At 46.3% G+C, this 25,515-nt stretch overlaps 1 protein-coding gene across 11 annotated transcripts in view; it reads right to left on the reverse strand.

The window, feature by feature from the left end:
• The window catches only part of LOC137173322 (histone-lysine N-methyltransferase 2C-like), an 80,579-nt gene that overhangs the window by 51,922 nt on the left and 3,142 nt on the right, over positions 1 to 25,515 (reverse strand). For all 11 annotated transcript variants that reach the window (XM_067578093.1, XM_067578099.1, XM_067578098.1 and 8 more), the window contains exons 2-20: positions 22,553 to 22,786; positions 19,473 to 19,552; positions 18,507 to 19,098; positions 17,711 to 17,890; positions 17,545 to 17,567; positions 16,298 to 16,390; positions 16,061 to 16,170; positions 15,822 to 15,972; positions 15,238 to 15,409; positions 14,811 to 14,925; positions 14,534 to 14,697; positions 8,886 to 13,477; positions 8,137 to 8,322; positions 6,926 to 7,965; positions 6,736 to 6,843; positions 2,380 to 2,505; positions 1,551 to 1,670; positions 1,262 to 1,363; positions 111 to 215 (exon numbers count right to left, since the gene is read on the reverse strand). In XM_067578093.1, the coding sequence (XP_067434194.1) occupies positions 111 to 215; positions 1,262 to 1,363; positions 1,551 to 1,670; positions 2,380 to 2,505; positions 6,736 to 6,843; positions 6,926 to 7,965; positions 8,137 to 8,322; positions 8,886 to 13,477; positions 14,534 to 14,697; positions 14,811 to 14,925; positions 15,238 to 15,409; positions 15,822 to 15,972; positions 16,061 to 16,170; positions 16,298 to 16,390; positions 17,545 to 17,567; positions 17,711 to 17,890; positions 18,507 to 19,098; positions 19,473 to 19,552; positions 22,553 to 22,785 (8,292 nt within the window). In that variant the 5' untranslated portion in view covers position 22,786. The remainder of the gene's footprint in view (positions 1 to 110; positions 216 to 1,261; positions 1,364 to 1,550; positions 1,671 to 2,379; positions 2,506 to 6,735; positions 6,844 to 6,925; positions 7,966 to 8,136; positions 8,323 to 8,885; positions 13,478 to 14,533; positions 14,698 to 14,810; positions 14,926 to 15,237; positions 15,410 to 15,821; positions 15,973 to 16,060; positions 16,171 to 16,297; positions 16,391 to 17,544; positions 17,568 to 17,710; positions 17,891 to 18,506; positions 19,099 to 19,472; positions 19,553 to 22,552; positions 22,787 to 25,515) is intronic.

Consider the following 25,515-nt stretch of genomic DNA (forward strand, 5'->3'; position numbering starts at 1 on the left):
TATACATCATTTTATTCATTGAATAAACAGAGGACCAGAACTGCAGACATCAGTATTATAATTAACAAGGAGTGATCAGTGTGTGTGTGTGTGTGTGTTCATATACTGACCTTGACGTTAACACAGTAGGGATGGTAACACTGTCCACACTGAGAACATGCCAACAGCCTGCCTTCAGCCCCCTGACCGAAACTACCACACACCACACACATGTCCTACACACACACACACACACACACACACACACACACACACACGTTAATTTTCTTTACCAACATAAACAGTGATTATAGTGATAGTTCCTGATTTAAATCATAATTTCTCCAGTTTTTAGTTCTTACTTTGACTTTTGTTCAACAAAGAAAAGTTTGGTAACATTATATTGTCACAAATATAAGATGGAATTATGTTTTAGAAAGTCTTATACTTTAGGAGCATTTACATCTTCACCACAGCGGTACTAGTCCCTTTGTTCCATTAAAGTCAGACAGTGTAGCCATAATGTTGCTGAGTTACTGAGTCTGTTAGTCAGTCAGCACTTAAAGAGCTCAAGAGTTTGACGTGTTTTAGAGACCTGGTGATCTGAGCGGTTTTAGCTCCTGCTGAGCTGCACTGAGGATGTAAAAAACTTCCTACAGCTGAACCAGATCACTTAAAAACTAAAACCGTTTCTGTCTCTTAAGGACTGAGACCTGTTTTTATTTCTTCCTGCACTGATTGTTGTAATACGCTGCACACAAGAATCAGTCAGTCGGCTGCAGCGCGACTCCTCACTGGTACCGAGAAGAGAGACCACATCCTCTACTGGCCTCTCCTCACTGGTTACCAGTAAATTACAGATTATTATTTGGTTTAAAAGCTCTGCATGGACTGCCACATCTGCTGACCAATCACTGCTCTTCCACACTCCCAGTTCATGTTTTCCATCCATCATTTCCAATGAGACTAATTTCTTTTCCTCAGCCTTTTAATACTCATTAGTTTTCCTCTATTATTTATTTGTTCACTGTGCAAAGCTGATTTAATCTCATTTTTATTTCTTTTACACTTTTATTAATTTTCCCCTTGATCTTCATAACTATGACTGTGTTTTTATTGGATAGTAATTCTCAGCGTCTCTTATCTGAACGCTACAGCAGGTCCCGCTGTTAGGAAAGTGATATTGGGGCAGCTGTGATATAGAGATGATAGAGGTGTTGGTATTGATCAGACTGTTGTGTGGTATCAGCAGCAGTACTGATCACCTGAGAGGAGACTGTACCTGTCTGAGGGTGAAGTGGTCGGAGGTGGAGAACATCACCACCGTGTTGTGCATCGAGTTCTCCTCCTCCTCCTTCACCTGGACCGACTCCACAAACCCACACTGACAGAGAGACAGACAGTAATCAATACTTTAGATTAATGATCGATCAATGGCTGTGTGGTATGATGAAGAGTCTCCAACTCTGCTTTAACGTTACGCTCACCTGCGTTATGAAGGTGATTCAAATGTGTGTGTGTGTGTGTGTGTGTGTGTGTGTGTGTGTGTGTATGTGTGTGTGTGTTCTTACTCCTGGTGACACAGTCACACTGTCCTGGGTCTTCAGCCTGCTTCGTCCTCTTCCTCCTCTTCCTCCTCCAATACCTCCTCCTCTGGACCTCCTCCTGCCTGGAAACCCTGAACCACGACCCTGAGGAGTAGGAGGAAGGAGGAAGTAGAGGAGAGGAGGAGGAGGAGGGAGGAAGAAGAGGAGGAGGAAGGAGGAAGAGGAGGAAGAAGGAAAGAAAGGAGGAGGAGGAGGAAGAGGAGGAGGCGGAGGGGGAGGAAAAACAGGGAGCAACATCACAGCATGACATCACCTCTTTAATGACATCACACATGCTGTATGTTACCATGGAGACAGCGTCAGGCATCGCCCCACGCTCTCGTTAGTTTTTGGACATAATCAGCTGATCCTGGTGTGATTACTGCATGTCACTATTTACAGATGTTGATTTAACAAATGTGTCACTTCCTGTTGTTAAGCACCACCCACCACACTGACGCTCCATAGCAACCCAGCGAACTAATCACCACCTGCTGTCATCTGTTTACTGACGACCACATAAACACATAAATTAATTAATAATAAATAAAAATAAAAACATTTCTAAAACCCCTGATCTGATGTCTGATGGTCGTCCGACCCTTCAACAACTTCATCGCCTGCCTTTATGGCCCAGAGGGGTGGGGTTAGACACACAGTTAGTCAGCTGCTGTTAGCTCATCGAAAGTCAGGGTGCACTTGTTTTGACACTGTTACATCTCAGAGGGGTTGGATCAACACTGAAACACTGTTAGTCAGCTGATAGTTAGTTACAGCCAGAGAGGCCTATCAAAGTTAGGGTGCGCTTCTTTACCACTCTCATGCTCCAGAGGGGGGAGTCCGGTGGACGGGGCTTAGGGCTGTCCCACCCTCCCTCCCCCGTGGAATCCTGGGAGGACGAGGGGGGGCTCACCGCCCTGCAATTACTCCACCACGAACCCTGAGTTAGGGAGGAGGAGGAGGAGGAGGAGGAGGAGGACGAGGAAGGTGGATGAAGTGGAGGTGGAGGACGAGGATAAAAGAAAAGAGAAGGAGGAAAGGGAGAGGAAGGAGAGAGGAAGAGGAACAAAAGAAGAGGTGGAGAAGGTGGGAGGAGGAGGGGACAAAATGCAGTAACATAAATGCAACAGCCACAAAACAAAAAGTCAAACTGAGAGGAAAAAAAAAAAAAAAAAAAAGAAAAATCAGGCAAAAATTAACAAAAAGTCAATAAGATGACGTTACCATGGCAACAACATGCAGCCAGTCAGGACACATACAGTCATACTGACCGCTCCCGAAGTGACATCTGCAGGTATATTAACATGCTGTTTAATGTGCTGCAGCTGAGCAGCTAATTAGCTACCTGGCTGCTAACTGGCGTTAGCGGTGAATAAGAAGATCAGAAGGAGACTTTAGCAGGAAGCTAATGTGGGTTGTTGTTCAGAGTCTGAGTAGCAGGATGCAGTCAGGCTCAGTGTGACCGTCTGCTCTGCTGATGATGATGATAGAACGACACGATCGATCGCTTTATGCAAAGATTGATTGGCTGTATGGTAATAAAGACTCCAATACTTAATGTAAATAATGTAAAATGAGGAGACGCCATCATGAAATCAAAAAACTTAATTTAAATGCTGTAATAGATAAAATACATGACATTTAATGTCAGTTGGACTTTAAACGGCTCCAGACAGCGACCACATTTTCAGTCCAAATCTGTGCTACATAGTGAATTCCTTAAAGAACTTCAGTACAAAGTCCCTGCACATGCTCAGTGGTGTCTGCCTTACACAGAACTACTCTCCTGAGACAGAAAACATGATCGCTGGTATTAAGGGCTGTCTACACCAAGAACTATAACCATAACTATAATGATAATGATGTGAGCATCCACACTTATGAACCATAACGCTGCGTAAACAGTGACGCCAAGCTAACGCTGACTGCTCCAGCTGTGTCAGCAGCTTAGGAAAATGGATACTGATGACTTGTTACTGCTGTACGTTGCACAGAGAAAGAAAAAAAACCCAGCAAGGTTCACAGGCTGGTGGTGATTCAACATGTTGCTCACAAGTATTTCAGGACACCAGTCAGTTATTGTTCTTGGTGTGGAGCCCTTACTAATCAAACTAATGTGACCAAACTCTTCATGATGAAGGAACATGTCACCCAGTGCAGCCGTGTGACTCACTGACGTGTTTTTAATAGTTTCTGGACAACAACAGAGGAATCAGATATATCAGCTTTAATACACACACACAAGACTTGTTAGTAGATCAGTTGGTTTGGATCCAAACATGAAGACAAATATAGAAAATCACCAGAATGATCCTTTAAGAAAAATGTGAAATGTGGATTTACATCGAAGCTAACAGACTGATGCTAAATGCTGGACAGTGAGTCCGCCAGCAGCTTGTTTCTGCTCAATAAACGTTCATCTTTAATTCTCTCATCGTTCTATGTGAACACAGCCGAGGTCCTCAGCATCTCAACACACACACACATCCAACAGCTTCATGCAACAATCTGCATGTGATCAGTCCTTCAGCAGAACATCATGCTACAGCTGTGTGTGTGTGTGTGTGTGTGTGTGTGTGTGTGTGCGCGCGCCAAACATGCTGAAAAGAGTAAATGCAGCGTTAGTGAATGACAGGTGAGGGGGAAGAAGAAGAAAAAGACTGATCTGATCTACATGGTTGTTTTTTCTGGCTGCAGACTAACACACACACACACACACACACACACACACACACACACACACACACACAATATTTCCCATCATCCCCTGAGAGGGGACTGAGCATGGACCAACAGTTTTCCGTTGGTTCGGTTTGATCAGAGAGGAGAGAAAGAACCCAACATCTCAAATAAACACATTTCTAAAGAAACCTTTAATTCTACAAATATTTCAACAAAAAAAACGAACCGTTATTTTCATCATTAGTTAAAGTGCTGATCATTTTCTCGATTAACTGAAACAATTTGAAATTAAACTATATTTTTATGTTGATGGATTTATTTTAATTATTGACATTTATTGGGAGATAATGTTGAGCTGAAAGTTTATTTAATAAAGGTTATAAATTAAACTCAACTACAGTATTTTCTTCTTCTCATGTTCAGAAAAGACACTAAACATTAGAGCTGAAACATCGTTGTTTCTGTGATCTGCAGGAAGCTTTTTATCCAGGAAGTCATTACATACAGTTGTATGTAAAAGTTTGGCCACCCCTTGACAAATAACATGGTTTGGTGATTTTTGAATTGAAAAGTTGTGAACAGCCTCTCTAGGATATAGAAAAACACACAACATTAATGCATAGTTACTTTTTATGATAGAACAATAAAAATAAAAACATCATTGTGGCACATGCAGAAGTCTTGGAAGTTTTTTACAAGGTCTCAGATCTTAATCAGCTCGTTAGGCCTGACGCATGTCAACAATTGTCATTATGAAATATCAGCTGGTGCCAGTTTCAAAGCCTAACAAACACTCTGACTCTTCAAACCTTGTGCGAACACTCAGCAACCATGAGTTCCTCTGAGCAGCTGTGTAAGACTCTGAAAATGAAAGTTATTGATGCCCACAGTGCAGAGAGGGCTGCAAGAAGACAGCAAAGTGTCGTCAGCTTGCAGTTTCCACAGTGTGAAATGTGATTAAGAGATGGCAGTTTAGGGCAACTGTGGAGGTCAAGATCTGGAAGATCAAGGTCAGGAAGGCAAATCAAAACCCACGTTTAACTGCAAAAAAACCTGCAGGAAGAATTATCAGCCTGAGGAGTGGTGGAGCAGCGATGCACTTACAAGACCTTCATAGAAGAGTCAGTAGAAGAAGCCCTGCATCTTCATGAAATCCAACGTCAGAAGTGAAACAGAACATCTACAGAAGCCTGAAGCGTTTAGGAAACGAGTGCTGTGGACTGATGAAGTTAAAATAGAACTCTCTGGACACAACCAGCAAAGGTATGTTTGGAGAAAATAAGGACACCAGCTGTTAAGCATGGAGGTGGATCCATCATGCTTTGGGGGGTTGTGTCGCAACCAGTGGTACAAGAAACATTGCACGGTGGAGGGAAGAATGGATTCCACTAAATACCAGCAAATTCTGGAAGCAAACATCACACCGTCTGTAAAAAAAGCTGAAGCTGAAAAGAGGATGGCTTCTACAACAGGATAATGATCCTAAACATACCTCAAAATCCAGCATGTACGACCTCAAGAGACACCAGCTGAAGGTTTAGGAACGACCCTCACAGTCCCCCTGACTTAAACATAACTGAAAATCTGTGTGTTGATCTTAAAAGTGCCCAAGAATATTGCAGAACTAGAAGCCTTCTGCAGGAAGAATGAGAGAAAATCCCAAATACAAGAACTGAAAGGCGTTTATCTTTTTTTTTGTTTTTTTTCCCCAATTTATGTCATAACAAGTAACTATGCTTAATGTTTGCAGAAAAGTGTTTTTTTTTCCATATCCTAGAGAGGCTGTTAACATGTTTTCAATAAAAAAAAAAATCACAAAAATAGGTTATTTGTCAAGGGGTGGCCAAACTTTTATATACAACTGTATGACTCTTCATGGTAATAGAAAAAAAAAGCATCATTTTCATTTGCAATTTTTCCTAATTCCTGCAATTTTACCACAAAAAGCACATAAAATATAGCAAATTTTTCGGAAAAGCAACTGAAAAATCAAACATTTTTGCCTACAGTAATCACAACAAAAACTGCAAAAACCCAGAAGGAATTAAAATTTTAAAATAAACCTTTTTGTAATCTGAACCTGTTTTTCTTTTTATGCAGATTTATGAAAAAAATACATTTTCAAGAAGAAATAAACAGAAAAATAAATAAAATCGTAATTTTAGAAGCAGACCCTCTGAGGTGAAAGTCTACTACTACGACTATGTTTTCGATTATAAAATTCTTCTTTCAAGTTTTTAATCAGATAAAAAGGAACATCTGACATTTTAAAGTAACTATCTCTGAGATTTCTGTTTTGTTCTCTTTGGCGGCACCTCTGGCAATAAGCAGTAACTGCAGGTGTTTTGGACGTCACTCGATCTCACTAGTTTCAGTTCCAGTGTCATTCATCTCATCATGTTGGGGAAAAAACACTTGAAATGAAACCAGCAGGGTCAAAGTAATTCACTCAAAGAATAAGTTTCAACAAAGGTCAAAGGTCACGTACCTGTTTGACCCTGGCTCTGCCAGGGGAGAACTTCCTCTTGGAGATGGCTGGCTTCCCCATGCCGATTTTAGGGGTGAGTGGGAGCACAGTGGTGGGAGGAACCTGAGGCTGGGAACAAAAAAATGTACAAGTTACTAGGAGAAAAAAAACAAGGAGGAGACAGGTGTCCATCATCTCTTGTTAAATTTACCTTTGAGAGAGGGGGAGACTCCCTGGGTGGGGGCGAGGACCTGAGGGGTGGTGAGGGTGGGTAGAGTGGGGGTGGGGTGACGGGAACTCTGGTGGGGGAGGTCTCAGGGGAGGCCTCGGTGGAGAAGGGAGACTGCCTGAGACGGATGGAGAGGTCGTCTGAAGGCCTGGAGGAGCAGGGAGGAGGCCTGAGAGTCCGACCCTTCCCCCGGCGGGCCGGAGGCGGGCTGGGGGAGGAGAGGTGCAGGAGGGAAGGGGGAGGCGATGAAGAGGTCATCAGCTCCATCACCTCCATGTCTAGAGAAGGGTCCAGGTCCAACACAGGGCTCATTGGCTCCTCCTCCACATCTGATTGGTCCACCTGCTCAGCGCCCTGCCTCGTTGCCTCCTCCACTTCCTCCTCATCAACCCCTTCACTCACTCCCCCCTCCTCCCTCTCCTCATCTGCATCCTGTTTCTCCCTCACTGGCTGTTTACCAGCAACTACCTCATGAGCAGCCACAACATCCGATGCTGCTGGCTCTGGTGCTTCAGGAGGCTCCTCCTCCCTCTCTGAAGGCTCAACGTGTGATTGGTGCTTATCTTTGGTGGGTTCTGTTGCAACAGCAACAGGTTCAAACAGGCTCTGTGACTGGCTGTCATCATCCGCCGATGGCGTGTGAGAAGACAGAGTTATGTTCTCTATCACCGTCTTGGCCTCGCCTTGATTGGTGTGTTCTTCTTCCTGGGGGCGGTCCTCCAGCGGAGGGGAAGGAGGAAGTGGAGTATGGGGGGAGCAGGAGAGGGGTAAGGCAGTTCTGTGAGGGGGGGAGGCCTCCAGAGAACCAGCTCTAGGAGGAGACTGTGACGAGGGGACGGTGGAGGCAGGAGGTGAAGTTGAGGGTGAGGAGGAGAGCTGTTGGGGGAGCAAGGCAGAGTGTGGTGTAGTGGGTTGGGGGGAGGCAGGAGCTGGCTGTGGGAGGAGGGGGGAGGCAGCAGCATTGTGAGGAGGAGACTGATGGTCTTCAGTCAGGACACATCCCAGCGGGACAGGCTGGACTCCTATAAACACAGAAACACAACAGGCAGCTTCAACCCTTCATGTTCTACAATCAACGCACTGCTACAACCTGCGAGTTGAGGGTCACCTGACAAGTGACTAACTTTGCTAGATAGATTTGTAAAGTTGTTTACTTTTTTAGTCACAGAAATATTAATATATGTTTTACTTGCCATGTTTCATGTGTAACATTTTTAAATCCTCCTCTTCTGGACTCTCCTGAGGAGGCTCCTGGCCCTCCTCCTCCTCTTCCTCCTCCTGTTGTGACCTCTGCTGTGGAGCTTCTCTCTTCATCTCTTCCTCCTCTTCAGTCCTCCTCTGTTCCACCAACACCTCCTGCTCCTCAACAATGGGGACGTCTGGAGGAACAAGAGGACATTTAAAGGACAAATACAGCTAAAAGGTACAAACCTCTGAAGTCCCAGCAACTAAGAAATGTTCTTTAGACCAAAATTATCAATGTCTATAAGGGTGTAACAAACAGTACACAAAATTCACGCTTTGGTACGCTATTGAGCAATAACAGAGCATTCAGTCAGTGTCATGGGAGGATCATCCAGCTCGGGTCTCTCATTTGTCACTTTGACAGCAGCGACAGGTCATGAGCATGGTAACCAGGGTATCCACGCTAATTTGACTAAAGCGGCTAGCATATATCCATGAGCATGCTACAGTGGTGCACTGTCAAAACTTTCCGGGTGAAACTCGCACTCTAGAATTATTGTTCTGAGTAACTGGATTATTAAATTATTTTGACAGTAACTGTTTGGGTCATGGAGCATACCGAATTGAATTTCCTGTACCAAACAGTTTGGGAGGATTATACGTACCATTACAGCCCTAATGTCAATACCACATAAGACAAATTTAACAGTAAATGCCAATAACAATGTACCAGCAAACGAGTATTCCTGATACTCACCGTCAGTGGCTGCAGATTCCCTCTCTGTTTGTGTGTGTTGCTGGGGGCCAAGAACAGAAAGGCTAGCAGGAGCAGGATGGGAATCAGGATCAGGCCCTACAGGGCTAGTAGGACCAGGGCCAGGGCTGGTTTCAGACTGCACAGGAGTGGCAAGGACAGGGCTAACATGATAAGGATCAGGACTAGCCTCACAATTCATAGGGCCACCAGGACCAGGACTTGGACTACCCTCTGGTTGCACTGGGCTGGTAGGACCAGGACTCGGACTTTCTTCTGGTTGCACAGTGCTGGTGGGACGAGGACTTGGACTATCCTCTGGTTGCACAGGGCTGGTAGGATCAGGACTTGGACTATCCTCTGGTTGCACAGGGCTGGGAGGATCAGGACTTGGGGTAGTCTGTGTATCACCTGATTGCAAAGGGCCACAAACAGGACTAGAAACTGGGCTACTGCGCACAGAACTAGCTTGACAAGCGTGAGAGGAGAGTGTCTGAGGAGGGCTAACCTGTGAGGGGGCAGAGCATGGGGGACTAGGCATCGCAGTGTTATCCTGAGTGGGACCAGAATGGACAGGGCTAGCATGGCCAAGACTAGCCTGAGTGGAAGTAGCATCGACAGGGGTAGCTGGTCCTTGATGCAAGGGGCTTACCAAGGCAGTGCTTTGTTGGCTTTCAACAGCAGACCTTGCAGGGGTAGGGACAGGACTTGCTAGGGACTGGTCTACCTGGCTCACACTAGCCTGGCTAACAACAAATGAGCCGTCAGGTAGGGAACTGGCAGGTGTTGGCCCAGTCTGCCTACAGCCATCTGTAGGTTTAACAAGATCAATATCAACGTGAAAAGCACTGGGAAGGACAGCGCTCTGGATTATGGAACTGGCCACTGTGTCCACATCAAGACTTGATCTAGCCAAAGTGGATCTCAGCTGTGCCACATTAATTCCAGAACTGACTTCAGTGTCAGGAGCTGGGTTATAATGGGGGCTACCTGTGGGGCTACAATACGTTTCACTGGCCTGAGTGGGACTGTAAGGAGGACTAACACAAGCGACAGTAGCATGTGCAGGGCTGCTGTGTGTCGTGCTAGCTGATGAGGGAGTCTGTCTTTGGACTGGGCCTGAGTGAGCACTACTCGAGGTGTTCTGAATGTGAAGAGGACTAGCATGACCTGCAGGACTAGACCTAGGTGGACTGTGGATGACACTAACATCAGTTACCCTAGCAGAAGGGGTACTTGTGTGGCCACTACAGTCTGAGGTAAAGTTGCTCAGACTGTGGCTAACAGAACTACTAGCTGGGCTAGCATCAGTCGGCCTACAGTGTGAAGGACTAGAGCTAGTTGGGGTTGGAAGGTAGCTCATATGCACTGCAGTAGTCTCTGAAGGACTGCAGACAGTTCGGACATGTGAGGGACTTGACTGATCGTGATGTGTGGGGCTTGTATTAGTCTGTGTTAGCTCTGTAAAACTACAAACAGAGGGACTTGTTCTCTCTTGAACATGCATGGAGCCAATTAGACTGCAGCCACTGTTAGTGTCTGTGTGGGCTGTGGTAGCATGAGAAGGGCTAACATGAAGTGGACTGTCAGGAGTGGAGATAGCAAGACTAAGACTAGTTTCTGAATGAATAAAACTACTTGGATGGTCGACAGCTACCGCCATCTCTTCATTCTGAGATAAAATGGGGCGAACAGGGCTATCCGCTGCTGAGGGGATAGCTAGTTGTGTTGAGGACCTAACAGTTGGTGCTAAGGGGCTGACTGGTTGTGCAGAGCAGCTGTCTGTTAGCGTTACAGGGCTAGCTGGTTGTGTGATGGGGGTAGTCTCAGCAGGTACAGGGCTAACATGGGCAGGGATAGCCACCATGGGCATGGGGCTAGCACAGGCCAGAAGAGAGCCGACAGGGCTAGTAGGCATTTCACTGGCATGAGTGGGACTAGCACTAGCTGACCTATTTTGGATGTGGATGGAGCTAGCTTTATCTGCAATAGCCTCTATGCAGCGTGATGGGTCGTCATTCTGTTGAATGTGGCTGGCTGTGGGAGGAATTTCCTCCGTTTCATCAGCACAAGGTGAGGAAGTTAGGCTACTGTGTTCCACTGAAGTGCTAATGTGAGCAAGGCTTTCTGGTGTGTGCACAGCAGGGACATGAGGGGGGCTAGATTGGTCAGGGCTAGGCGTGCTACTCTGAACAGGACCAAGCTGGTTTAGGGGTTGGTCATCAATGCAGTGGCTAGCAGGAGGCATTGTGGATAGGTCCAAGGTGTGGCTAAGAGATGTAGGGCTATTTTCCAGTGTATGGCCATCAAGGTTTGGACTCTTTGTGACTCTTGCCTGTGTAGCAAGCTGAAAAGGAAGTAGGCTATCAGGCTTTGTAGAATGGCCCTGCCCTGGGCTAGCAGGCTGTGACAGACTACACCGAGTGGGTCTGAGTGGGGACGGTGAGGGGCTACATGGAGCTGAAATGGGCCTAAGCGAGGCACGGTTTCTTGCTGTCCTGGTGGAAGTAAAGTAGACTGGTGAGACATCCTGGTCCAGTGTAGAAATGTTCTGTGCAGCCTCACATGGCAGCTGAGCAGGGCTGCTTGATCCAGGGCTCTCCTGGTCCAGTGTAGGTTCAGCATGCTGTGTGGGACTCTGTGGAGATGATGTGCAGACTTGTGCAGGACTGCTTGGGGTTGAACTATCTCCTATTTGTGGGGGACTGTGCTGAGGCTGTGTAATGATGTTTGTCAGACTACATGTTCTATCGAGCTGTGACTGTGTAATGTTGTCCTGTTCTGGACTATGTGGTGAGGAGCTTTGATTAAGCTCTGCAGAGCCTGGCTGAAACCTGGTAGGACTATACCCCACCTGGGTCTGACTGTGTGGTGGAGGGCTGTGCTGCGAATGAGCATGGCTACAAGACATGGGACTACTCTGCATAGGACTTGGCTGAGCCTCTGTGGCCATAAGCTGATCCTCTGTGGAATTCTGGGTAGGGCTAGGGGGGGTGTAACTGACCTGATGAGGACTATGTTGGACCTGCTTGGAAGTCACGTGGGTAGGACTTTGCTGCAGCTCTGCAGGACCAGTAGGGGATGGCAAAGGACTTTGGTGGAGTTCTGTTGGACCGAGATGAGATGGGGCATGGCTTTCCTGATGTTCTGTAGGATCAGAATTACATGGTGTTGGGCTTTCCTGGAGCTCTGTGGAATCAGAGTGAGATGGCAGAGGAATTTCTTGGAGCTCTGTGGGATCAGGGTGAGATGGCACAGGACTTTGTTGGAGCTCTGTGGGATCAGGGTCAGATGGCGCAGGACTGTGTCGGAGCTCTGTGGGATCAGTGTAGGATGGCGGAGGAATTTGTTGGAGCTCTCTGCGATCAGCGGAAGATGGTGCAGGACTTTGTTGGAGCTCTGTGGGATCAGTGTGAGATGGCAGAGGAATTTGTCTGAGCTCTGTGGGATCAGCGTGAGATGGCGCAGGACTTTGTTGGAGCTCTATGGGATCAGCATGAGATGGCATAGGACTTTGTTGCTGCTCTGTGGGATCAGCGTGAGACAAAGCAGGACTTTGTTGGAGCTCTGTGTGATCAGTGTGATATGGCGCAGGACTTTGTTGGAGCTCTGTGGGATCAGTGTGAGATGGCGCAGGGCTTTGTGGGAGCTCTGTGGGATCAGCATGAGATGGCGCAGGACTTTGTGGAACATCTGTGGGATCAGCATGAGATGGCATGGGACTCTGTTGGAGTTCTGAGGGATCAGCATGAGATGACATGGGACTTTGTTGCAGCTCTGTGGGATCAGCGTGAGATGGCAGGGGACTTTGTTGGAGCTCTGTGGGATTAGCGTGAGATGGCAGGGGACTTTGTTGGAGCTCTGTGGCATCTGGTTGAGATGGCGCAAGACTTTGTTGGAGCTCTGTGGGATCAGGATAAGATAAAGCAAGACTTTGTTGGAACTCTGTGCTATCAGCTTGAGATGGCGCAGGACCATGTTGGTGCTCTGTGGGATCAGCGTGAGATGGGGCAGGACTTTGTTGGAGCTCTGTGGGGTCAGCGTGAGATGGGGCAGGACTTTGTTGGAGCTCTGTGGGGTCAGCGTGAGATGGGGCAGGACTTTGTTGGAGCTCTGTGGGGTCAGCGTGGGATGGGGAAGGACTTTGTTGGTGCTCTGTGGGATCAGTATGAGATGGCAGGGGAATTTGTTGGAGCTCTGTCGGATCTGGATGAGATGGGGCAGGATGTTGTTGGAGTTCTGTGGGGTCCAGGCGAGATGTCGTAGAACTTTGTTTGAGCTCTGTGGGGTCAGGGTGAGATGGTGGAGGACTTTGCTGCAAGGGTGTACAGATGGTCTTGGTAGGACTCTGTGCAGGCTCTGAGCAGATGAGCTGGACTGGGCTATGAGCGGTAGGACTGATGGGTGGAGCCTCAGTATGATTTGGAACTGGTGGCTGTGAAATGCTGTGTGGGTGTGTGGGACTATGTGGCAGGGCAGGGGTAGGACTGTGTGGGATTAGCTCCTCCTCCTGAGTCCTGCAGGTGGAGCAGACATAACCTTCAGACCCTGCCCTGCCCTCCCCAGTCTGGACAATACACTCTGTATGAACACACCTGTAATACATAAAACATAAAATAAGTATGTTTACATTTAAGTTTTCATTATTCTCAAAGAAATTTCAGCCTCAAGAGCAACACACACAAATGGGGCATGACAGGACAATGGCCACTGTATTCTACTCAAGACCACACAGTGGTTGTGCCTTGACAAGCGCCAAAGAGCCAGGACATGCAACTGTCCAATTTGCCAGAATTTACATGCATCAACTCTTCAGAATAGCAGCAATTTCATATCGCGTTCGCTCCCTGACTCGGCACATCTCAACTACTGTATCCTGACTACTTCTGTTTTCTGCTGCAATACGGCACCTCAGTTGACTCAACTCAAATGAAGCGCCACCACATGATGCTGCCAATGTGTGTTGCACTTGACTTTACTGAAACCAAAATTGATTCTTTTGTGAGCCAATTCGTCCGATCGCCTGACTGTTTGTGTTTCTTGAACTTTCTGACTTCTTTTTAGTGATGTCTACAGCCAATAACCTTCAACAGGATATATTTTGCACATTTCTAGGTCTATATTTTTATTCTGGAGTTGTACTGGAATATCTTTGCATGATTTACAGTTTTCCTTTATCTTATACTAGCCCTATATGCAGCCCCTCAGTTCAGCCTCTGTCTGACACAGGCTGTTTTGGCTCCTGTCTTTTTAATGCCCCCCCTCCCAATGAGCCCACTCTGTTCTGATTGGTCAACTTCAGGGAGCTTCCTCCGGCTCCGGAGGCTATGTAAACAAACTATAGTAGCAGGATTTCTTGGAACCGAATCAGATTCAGAATATGACAAAAACATCACAAACGAAGCATTCAGAGCAGCTGAAACCTGAGCTTTGTCTTACAGGCAGCATTTTTACATTCGTTCATCTAAAGTTTTGGTACTTTGACCATGTTTACCACCCAACACCAGAACAGGATATAAGTAACAGAAAATCGCTAAAAGCATGTCATTGATTTCAAAGTCAAAGCCACATAATTTCTCTTCAGCCCAAGGCTTTTAATGTAAAGTAGCTACATCAAGGGTTAACTTTCATGAACAGTAGTGTGTGTGTACCTATAGCAGCAGATACAGGTCAGATAGTCCTGTGGTGAGTAGAGGTTGGGGGCGTGGCCACAGAGAGGGCAGGGCAGGGCTGGGTCACATGATTCACACAAAAATGGGTGATTGGCCCACTGGCCTGATGACCTGACACCACAGCGGCGGCACACTCTGCAGTTCTGAAGGAGAGAGAGGTTTAATATCACACACATACATACTCTCCGTACATTTGACAGGTTTGGACAAAGTTCAATACTGAAGGAGTGTGTGAAAATGTGTGTGTCTGTCTCACCTTGCAGCTCCAGCCGGTGCTGGGTGTGTGCTCCAGAAGTGGTGTGAGACAATGTGTGTGATAGGCTTTATCACAGCGCTCACACACCAGCAACACACTGTCATCCCCTCGCAACCTAATACACACACACACACACACACACACACACACACACACACACACACACACACACACACACACACACAGGGAGAGAGCACAGGTTAGCAGTTAAATGTCAGACACCTGCTCAAACTGACAAACAGGATATGACATCACAACTGCAGACATACACTTCATGTATCCTTGTCTGGTCTGTTTTTGTGGCTGCTGCCCTACATCAGTTTCATGTGTTTCTTCTGGTGCAGTTAATGTCTTTAAGATACTTATCTTTAAAAACTGAACACACACTCAACTCCAACTGAACGGCGTGTGTGTGTGTGTGTGTTACCTGCAGCTCTGACACACTCGACACTGAGGACACTGCCAGCCGACCCGGCACAGAGGGGAGGGGTCCAGAGGGGGGTCCAGGCAGCTACCATGGTAGCAGTTACCACAGCAACAACACAGCAACAGACTGCTGACATCACCGCCGCCTGAACACGACACACACTGTGAAGACACTGGACAGAGACAAAGACAGAAGTAAGAAAATATCACTCATCATTAATCACACACAGAATTAACAGAACTTTACTGTAGAGTTTGTCGTGTTGTTGTTCACTCCACATGTTCTCAGCTATATATTAAAAAATCTTTTCATTTTATTGGCTAAATTTCATTTTCATAAAAGCAAATTTACAGTTAAAAGCTGAACTTCTTAGTTTTCACAAATGAGGTCAAACAGGACATTGATTCGGTTTTCCTCCAAAGGAATCCAAAGGTTGTAAAACTATTAATTGTTTTTACTTTTTCTCCTGTAAACCGCTTTTGTAGAGGAAGTGTCAATAAAAGAGGAAAAACAAATTCAGACAGAGGCTAGACAGGAAGTGACATCATGACTTTAGCTCTCTATAGACGTGTGTGTGTGTGTACCTGTTTGTGTGTGTCTTGTACACAGTGTGTGTCTCTGGTTCCAGTCCTGATGAGCTCCGGCGGCAGCAGCACAGGGGAAGTGGTAACTCCGCCCACAGCCCGTCTCCCGGCAACGCAGCGTCGCTCCGAGCCGATGGCAGAACGCACATACCTGGGCAGGTGAGAGAGAGGGGGCGGAGCTTAGTGAGGCTGGACCGTACGTAGTTTATCCAGTTGTTTGATCAATCATAAAAACCCACCTGGGTGCTTCCTGAGTCGATGGCTTTGTCCACGTAGAGCAGTGATTGGCCCTCGCCGCGACACACCCCCTCTGACCAGGCTGCACACTGCAGGTGAGCACAGCACTGACCTGCGCACACACACACACACACACACACACACACACACACACACACACACACACATATATAGGTTTACCTGCTGACAGGATGGACTGACACTGACAGGGAGGTAAGGAGGATGTTAGCTTGGCGTACCTGTGGGGTCGAACAGTGATTGGACGTTGATGTCATGTGGAAGGCCGATGGCTCCGAGCTGCTCCACAAACTCTGAGGAAGACTCCTCCTCCTCTGAAACATCAGGACACAGTGATCAATGAGACTGATCAGATCATCTGTTTTTACTCTCTACCAACTCCCGAGGGAAATATCTGGCTCTTTAGCTGCTAAATACTCCACTATGTTCACCAGCTAGTCTACGGCTAACTGTGTGTGTTTGGTGCTGAGCAGGTAGTGTACAGCGGCTTTTTACAGCTTTTTCTCTGAAAACAACGCTATGAGACGCTGAGAGTGAACCAGAACAGTAAAGTTTCAGCCGGACAGATAAACAATGAGCTGAAACTCACTATAAAGCTCCGTAAAGCCGAGAGGAGCTGCAGAGTCTCTGATAATTCTCTGTAGGTTCATCACTACGAGCCACGCACGTGTAGTGATGAACCTACAGAGAATTATCAGCCATCACTGACTGTGGAGGGATAGAAATATACGTTAAAGGCACTAACTAGTGCTCAGACTGACTTCAGCTCTGTTGAGTCCGTCAGTCTGTCAGATTACTGAACAACAACGCTGCATTTCTGCTGTTTCCCTCATGATGTTAGATTTTAAAAAGGTGCCCCTGTCGTTCTTTGACTTTGTAAAATCATGTGTCTGAGTAATATAAACCTCTGTTCAGCGTTCGGTGTCTGATGAGAATTCAAACTCATGAATCTGTTACTCAAACTGACTGCCTGCATCATTCATGTGTCGCCGCGGCCTGAAGCAACACGCTCTATCGACGCAGCCCCGTGTTGTTTTCAGGCTGAGCGCCGGTTTATGCTCAGGTCAACAATTCAGTTAGTAGTGGTGGGAAAAAAAAAATTCATGTATGAATCACAATTCCTCTCTTCTACGTTTCAGAATCAATTCACATTTTAATCCAAAAAGGTGTTTGTGAGGATGCAGCGTAAAGCAACAAACTGACCAACACACTGCAGCATTTTAACCGGAGGAGGAGGAAATAACACCGTCATGTCAACCTGCAGCTCTCTTTCTGTTCCTTACTAAAAAAAAGTTCACTCTGACACACTTTTCTGTTCTTTCTGTCAGACAGACACTGACCTTCATCCACACAGTTTAGCTCCTCGTGTCTGTGAGTAGTTTGTTTTGACAGTGGAGCCTTTTCCTCTTTATTCAATCGAGAATCAATTGTTTTGTGTGAATCAAAATTCCCACAAGAAAGTACTCACCGCACTGTTCTGGACTGCTGCACCTACACACACACACACACACACACACACACACACAGGTTAACCAACTCGATTGATGAATTGATCACACAGCTCTTCTGATGTGAATATAAAGACTTTTAAAGCTTCTTTATATTGAGGACAAACAGGAAGTGAGGTCACTCACGTGGGCAGGGCCTGGTTGCCACGGTAGCAGTGGTCGTGGCAGTCGCTGTCCCGGTCGGAGGAGGTGCGGCGGTTGAGGATGTGGAGCGGGATGTAGCCGGGCGTCGGGCCAAACACCACCAGCCGGCCCTGGCCCAGAGGAGGCTCGTCGCCACGGTAACAGAAGGCACACTGTTTCAGACTGCAGGGCGAGAGTGTTAATGTCTGATGTGTTATCAGTTCACTTACTTCATCCTTTCTTCCTCTTTAAACCTCACACACACACACACACACACACACACACACACACACACACACACACACACACACTATTTAGGAATCTATGGTTTGATTTTCAGTATCATCAAAGACATTCGCTTCTGACACAGAGACTCTCTGTTAAAAAACATGTTTACAAGTGTGTGTTAAAGCAGCAGTCAGGTGTCCATAGTAACAGTGAAAGAGGTTTTCCTCGCTGTAATCGTTCCTCCTGTTCATACTGGATATTAAAAGATCCTTCAAATGTGCTTTCAATGGAAGTGATGGAGGCCAAAATCCACATTGAGTCCACACAGTCATTTAAAGTCTGTGTGAAGCTTATAAAATGTATTATGTTTTGGCTGCGCGACGACATCAGGGTTCAAGTCAAATACTCACAAAAACCGCCAGATACTAGTAGCGTAACGGTACACGTGTTGGCCCTGAACCGTGCGGTGCTCTGTGACCCCCCCCCCCCCCGTAAAATCTATGAAAAATTACACCCCTACCCAAAATATGCACAAGCCTACTCACACTCACACACACTCACACACTCTCACCGTTTCTCGGTGTGTCCCAGGCTGGGGGTGGGCGAGGCCCCCGAGTCCTCCGACAGAGAGCGCTGGAAGAGAGGGGACAGCGAGTCCTCGTCCTCCAGCTGGGGACAGGGGGAGGCCAGAGGGCTCGAGCAGGGACTCAGGGCGGGACTCTGCTCCGCAGGACTAGCCCCACCCCCCTCGGTCTCCATGGGAACAGTGCTGGGACTGCAGTCCACCTCCATGGGGGCGGGGCAGTGGCTCGGGCTGGGCCGGTCCTCCTCTGCAGGATGGGGAGCGGGTCTGGGGCTGGGGGCGGGGCTGTGAACCGGGCTACGGTCCAGCGACGGGGATGGGGAGGGGGGCAGGGGGCTGACTCGGGGTTCTTCCCCAGAACTGGAGGCCGGTCCTGGGCTGCAGTCAGGGAGCGGGGGGGCAGCGGCAGCAGCAGGGCTGGTTCTGTCCTCCTCCTCAGCACTGGGAGCAGGTTCTGGCCTGGGCTCTGGGGCAGCGGGGGGGTCAGGGTCTGGACTGAGCCTGTCCGGGCTGGGTTCTGGGTTTGCGTTGGATTTTCTCCTGGAGGTGGACCGACGGCGTCCTGATGTCTCCTTCACCTCTGTGGAGCACAAACACAACATGAGTCTTAAACAGAACCGCGTTCCTGCACATGCTCAGTGGCGACTTACTACTGTTCATGATGAAGGAACATGTGACCCAGTGCAGTGGTGTGGAAGAAGATACATCACAATACTGGTTAGTAGACCAGTTCATTGTTGGTTTGAATAAATCCAGCAGTGATAACGTTGATTATTGTTATGATACAGTTTAAAGATATTTTAAATAATTACATCCCTATTTCAGATCTGCTCAAACAAACGGGACCTCCTGCTGCGAGACTCGTGTTAAACCTTCAGGTGAGACACGCTGAACAGAACACTATAGAGTGTAAATAAAGTTGTGCTGATTTGAAACACTCCCGTCGTTACTCACCTGTCTTTGGGGGGGTCTTCTTCTCCGTGGCGTCCATGCTCTCTTCATCCTCTACCTGGGCTCGGCCTCGACTCCGCCCCCTGCGCGCACAGACAAAAACACACTCGGTCAGTCACTTGCTCTGATACTACGGGTCGCCATGGCAACAGCCTCCATTTTAATCCAGTGACAGTAGAGATGTTAACGGATGTGTGTGTGTGTGGACAGTTTTATTCAGTCCATTAATTCATCTCTGACCAGACAGAAGATGAAACAGATCAGACGTGTCAAGACATTCTCTCCCAGTAAAACCAGCAGCGACAGTAACTTCTGACGTCTATCTGGATCTTTCAGTGACTTTATATAAACAACAGTCACTGAAATGCTGTTAAAACACAATCAGACTATTTTAAAGACTCACTTTACAGCTTCATTCATATGAACACTGAGGTAGGACTCAATCTATCTATGATAGGACTGTTTAATCAATCACATCATGACTGATAGATTATTGATCTGATGTGTCTGAAGCTTCATACTGATTGGTCAGTGAAGGCTGACTGAGGACATGTTTCTTTAAAAATATCCAGAGAAGAAAAATCAGGAACCAGAAGTTTATTTAATGACCAGAACTGCAACTAAAAATGATTTATTATCAACTGATCGCTGCTTTATTTTCTATTAAAAGTCAGAAAACAGTAAAAGATGCTCAGTTTACCTTCATACAAGATAAAGTAAACAAGACAGAAACACAAAACATGTGCGTGTTGTTCTACACAGGAGCCGATCAGGCGTCTTTAACAACAAGCAGGAATCAAACAGCAGCAGCTACACATCAGACTGCTGCCGCTACATGAAGACACGATATGGATCACAATCAATATTCACTGTTCAACAGCTGGTGTTTCTTTAAATGTTGGCGCCGTCATGGTGACCTGGGAGGTGTTTTATACAGTTTGTTAAAGTGTTGATGAAACTAGTGCAGCGCCTGTTTAAAACCCGTCTGAGTAGAAACAACAACAACATGACAGAAACTAACAGTCTGTTACACACATGTTATAAATAATTAATACTCTAATAATAAATAAATATGTTTTCTGTGTCTTCAGGTCAGATTTCCTTCATTTTACACGCGTCCATAATCGTGTGCTGGGCTGTGAGCACTTTTCCAAAATGCACGTGACCTACACTCAACACTGTACCTGAACGCCTCATGTGTGTTCACTGACTGCCGCTCTGCTAATCGTGCCGCTAACACACAGTCGTCTCTGCTGTCCGACACGCTGGAGTCAGTCAGCAGAGTCCTGACGCTCATTGATCGCTGCGTCATTCAAAGTTTATTGATATTAAACGTTTCTGAACTTCATTTGTTGCTTCGGCCAACTGGTGGAGACACATGAAGGACACAGATTCCTTCCTTTAGTAGACAGATCGTCATTGTGATCAGGATCTGGCAGCCCTACTAGTTACTAATCAATACAAGTTGATCAGCTGCAGCACACTGATATGTGTCATGGACACCACAGTTATTTTTATTATTGATTCATCTGACAGTTAATTTCTCAGTTAATCAGTCGTTTGGTCAATAAAATGAAAGAAATTAGTGAAAAATAAACAAAAATGTTCAGTTTATAATAAAAAAGAGAAAATCTGAGAAACTGAAAGCACAGATATGAAAAACGACTAATTATCAAACTAGACTAATTGATTAATGGATGATTAGTTTCAGCTCTTCACTCGACACCCGTCAGACACACAAACACCGTTCCATGTGGACAAAACAACGTTTACAGACGTCAAAACTGTTTTATTGATTAATGAGGAAAGTAACGAGCAGATCAGTTTATAACGTTTAGTGTCAGATAAACACGATGACATCACTCACTGTCGACTCACCCACTCCCTCAGAGAGAGAGAGAGAGAGAGAGACAGAGAGAGAGAGAGAGACACAGAGAGAGAGACAAAGAGAGACAGAGAGAGAGAGAGAGAGAGAGACAGAGAGAGACAGAGAGACACAGAGAGAGAGAGACACAGAGAGAGAGAGACACAGAGAGAGAGACAAAGAGACACACAGAGAGAGAGAGAGACACAGAGAGAGAGAGACACAGAGACAGACACAGAGAGAGACAGAGAGACACAGAGAGAGAGACAAAGAGACACAGAGAGAGAGAGAGAGACACAGAGAGAGAGAGAGAGAGAGAGAGAGACATAGAGAGACAGAGAGAGACACAGAGACAGACACAGAGAGAGAGAGACAAAGAGACACAGAGAGAGAGAGAGAGACACAGAGAGAGAGAGAGAGAGAGAGAGAGACACAGAGACACAGAGAGAGAGAGACAGAGAGACAGAGAGACAGAGAGAGAGACAGAGAGAGAGACACAGAGAGAGAGACAGAGAGAGAGACAGAGAGAGAGACACAGAGAGAGAGACAGAGAGAGAGACAGAGAGAGACACAGAGACACACAGAGAGAGACATAGAGAGAGACAGAGAGAGACAGAGAGAGAGAGAGACAGACAGAGAGAGAGAGAGAGACACAGAGAGAGACAGAGAGAGAGAGAGAGTGTGTGTGTGTGTAGCAGGAAGTAAAACCTGGAGCAGGATTCAGCTGCAGGAGTCCAGCACACACACCTCCTGCCAGACTCCTCCTCTCTGCTCGTTACCCAGCATGCAACTTAACCACTTCCTCTCCAACGCATCGCGCTCACCACAACACACACACACACACACACACACACACACACACACACACACACCTCCCCGCTCACTCAGTGTGTCAGAGAGAGAGAGAGAGCTGCAGTTCCTGATCATTCATGATCAATTCATCTGTTGATTAGTTTTATTACTTAATAAAACAGGAAGCCGTCAGTGTTCTGTCAGACGGTGAAGGAGTGAACTGATAGACTAACTAGTTCTCCTCCTACTGAGCATGTGCGGAGGACAGACGAGCAGGTCTGCCACAGAAAACCAACGAAGAAGAAGAAACGGTTTACTGTTGGCTTCCTGCAGCCGCCGACGCGCTGACGACAGACCAGGGTCCTGGTTTACATGATACACTGATTTCACAGCGAGCTGCATGATGAAGGCCGCTACTCAGACTTACTTCTTCCTTGATTTGGGAGCTGGAGGAGGAGGAGGAGGAGGAGGAGGAGGAGGAGGGGTGGGAGGCGCAGAGCGGCCGCTGCTCCCATCTTTCCGAGGTCTCCCACGAGGCCGCCTTTCAGGGGCGGGGCTAGTAGCGGCTGCTTTGGCCAGCTGAGCGCTGCGTCCGGCCCGAGTGACGGGAGGGGGCGGTCCTCTGTCCCGAGGCTCCTGAGACTGAGCCTCAGATGGCATTCTGGGTAAAAAAACAGAGAGAAAGGGGGGGGGTCAGGTTTAGTCCACCGGAGGAGATACAGACAAACATGAAGTAAACATGACGTTAACTCAGGTTGACATGGAAACAGCAGCTGCTTCGTTATTGACGACAAATATGTTTGATTTCAACTTCCTGAAACACTGAGACGGTTTGTCACGTTTTGTCTCTTTTTGCTGTAAAATTGCAGGAACTGGAAAAACTGCAAGCAAAGGAAAATATGTGATTTTTTTAAAGATAAGTGACGACTTCCTGGATTAAAATCATCCTGCAGATCACAGAAACAACTACATGTCATTTATTATTATTATTATTATTGTATTAACGGTCTGTGTTTCGTCTAAAACGGCTCTTTGAGTGACATCATCAGCGTACGTTGCCTTCAGGGCCGCGACGAATGATTAACTTCATTATTGATTAATCTGTTGATTATTTTCTAGATTAAAATCGATTAGTTTAGACCACACAAAGTCAGAAAATGTTGAAAAATGTGGATCAGTGTTTCCTAAAGTCCACGATGACGTCATCAAACGTCTCGTTTTGTCCACAACTCAAAAGATCTTCAGTTTATTGTCACAGAGACTAAAGAAACCAGGAAATATTCACGTTTAAGAAGCTGAGAATCAGAGAAATGGGAAACTTTCTTCTTAAAAAAAATGACTCCGAACATTTAATTAATTATCAATAGAGTTGGCGATTAATTTAATAGTTTAATAAGTAAAGGTTGCAGCTCTGGTTGTCATCTTCTCTTCCTGTGGTTACATTCTCGCTCCGCCTCAGACCAGTTCTGTCCACTGGTTCCAGTCTGACACCAACACTGAACCACAGACTGTGATCGATCAATCACCTGATCAGACACGACCCCACAACTAAGTACATTTACTGTAGTACAGTTTTGAGGTACTTGTACTTTACTTGAGTATTTCCATGTGATGCTACTTTCTACATTTCAGAGGGAAATATTGTACTTTCTACTCCACTACATTTATTTGACAGCTTTAGTTACTTTTCAGATGAAGATTTGACACAATGGATAATATAACAAGCTTTTAAAATACAACACATTGTTAAAGATGAAACCAGTGGTTTCTTACAAAAAGCAGTGTGTAGTCGGGGTCACATTTCACATGTCTATGAGTTGTTAACAGCTCCACCAAATAGTGATTTTTCCCTCTAAACTTCTACTGCAGTACTTGAACTACCTGCAGCTCGTACTCGTGTACTGCGGGGTTCTGTTACTCTAAACAAAGAGCAGTTTTCTCAGCATCACATCACGGTTGGTCTAAAAGGTTTCTAAGCGGCTGCGTGAAGCTCTAAACACTCTGTAGAAACTGGATCAGTGCATCCAAAACACCATCGGAAGATCAAAACATCGAGATTATTCCCTGAGAGACAGAAAGGTCATCGCAGATACAGAAACTGATAAATAAAGAAGTCTCCAGTCAGCAGAAGAGTCTACAGAGCAACACACACAAATATCACAAATCAATCAAATATCACAATATTCTTAACCAAATACCTCGATATCGGATCAATATTGATGCTTTCACCAAATATTTACACACTGAGATTTTTGATGAGTGACCATTTAGTGGGTAAACAGCTGCAACACATCATTTTACTGTACAGCATATCGTCATATTCAGATATCTGTAAACCAAGACGATATCTAGTCTCATATCATGATATTGATATAATATCGATATGTTTCCCGGCTCTACTGTGTTGTAGAGTCTCAGAGGACGAGCAGCAGTTTCTGAACCACGTCTCAGGAGGGAAACCAGGCCGAACGCTCGGAGCGGGACAAGAGATACACCCAGTGGATGAATCCCAGTCTGGGGGGGGGGGGGGGGGGGCAGCAGCAGCAGAGACATGCTGGACCCTCCAACAGCTCGTCTCTCCAGAGGAAGATGAAGGTTTTAATTAATTAAGACAAAGACAGCAGTAAACCGATCACTCATCGAACACTCGAACACCACGCAGACGTTCACACTCCGTCACCTCCGTCAGCAGCGGCGCCGGACGAGAACATGACAACTTACAACAACTCTTTTATTCCCGTACGTCAAACAGACCGTCACCATGTTTTAATGCAGCTTTAAAACACCTGCAGCAGAGACTCGGTGACGTGTCGACTGATTTAAAACGTTAATTTAACGGTTTTATTTAACGGCAGCATGCGGCGCAGCATCATGACGACCACCAACAGGCGGCGCTCAGACGGCGGCCTGAAACACGCTTACACCCGGACCGTCCCAGTCTGCTCAGGATGGGACAGATGGTGAGACGTCCAGCCCATAATAACCTGCATATAGTTTATATAGTTTACCTGAAAGCAGGTGATTTGACCTTTATGAAGGACATTAATGTTTTATTAAAGAGCTGCTGTTTATATTAGATTTAAGACATACATACATATATGTATACAAACATATAAGACAGTACATTTAAATGAATATAGCTGATAAATATAATTAATCTAATAAACAGAGTGAAAACAAGAGTCCACCTGTTGCTACAAACCACTGTTAACATGAGGAGAGTTGATGTTTGCAGTATATTAGTAAAGAGATGCTGCATCAAAGCTTCTTCACACTGAACCAGACAAAGCAGCTCTGACGCTGCCGTTCAGACGTTAACACACCGACGTCAGCTCCCCGTCCCGCCGCCATCCCCCCCGCCGTCCCTTTCACACAGATCCGGCTCTGTGA

Source organism: Thunnus thynnus, chromosome 21, assembly GCF_963924715.1.
Source record: "Thunnus thynnus chromosome 21, fThuThy2.1, whole genome shotgun sequence".
Lineage (NCBI taxonomy): Eukaryota > Metazoa > Chordata > Actinopteri > Scombriformes > Scombridae > Thunnus > Thunnus thynnus.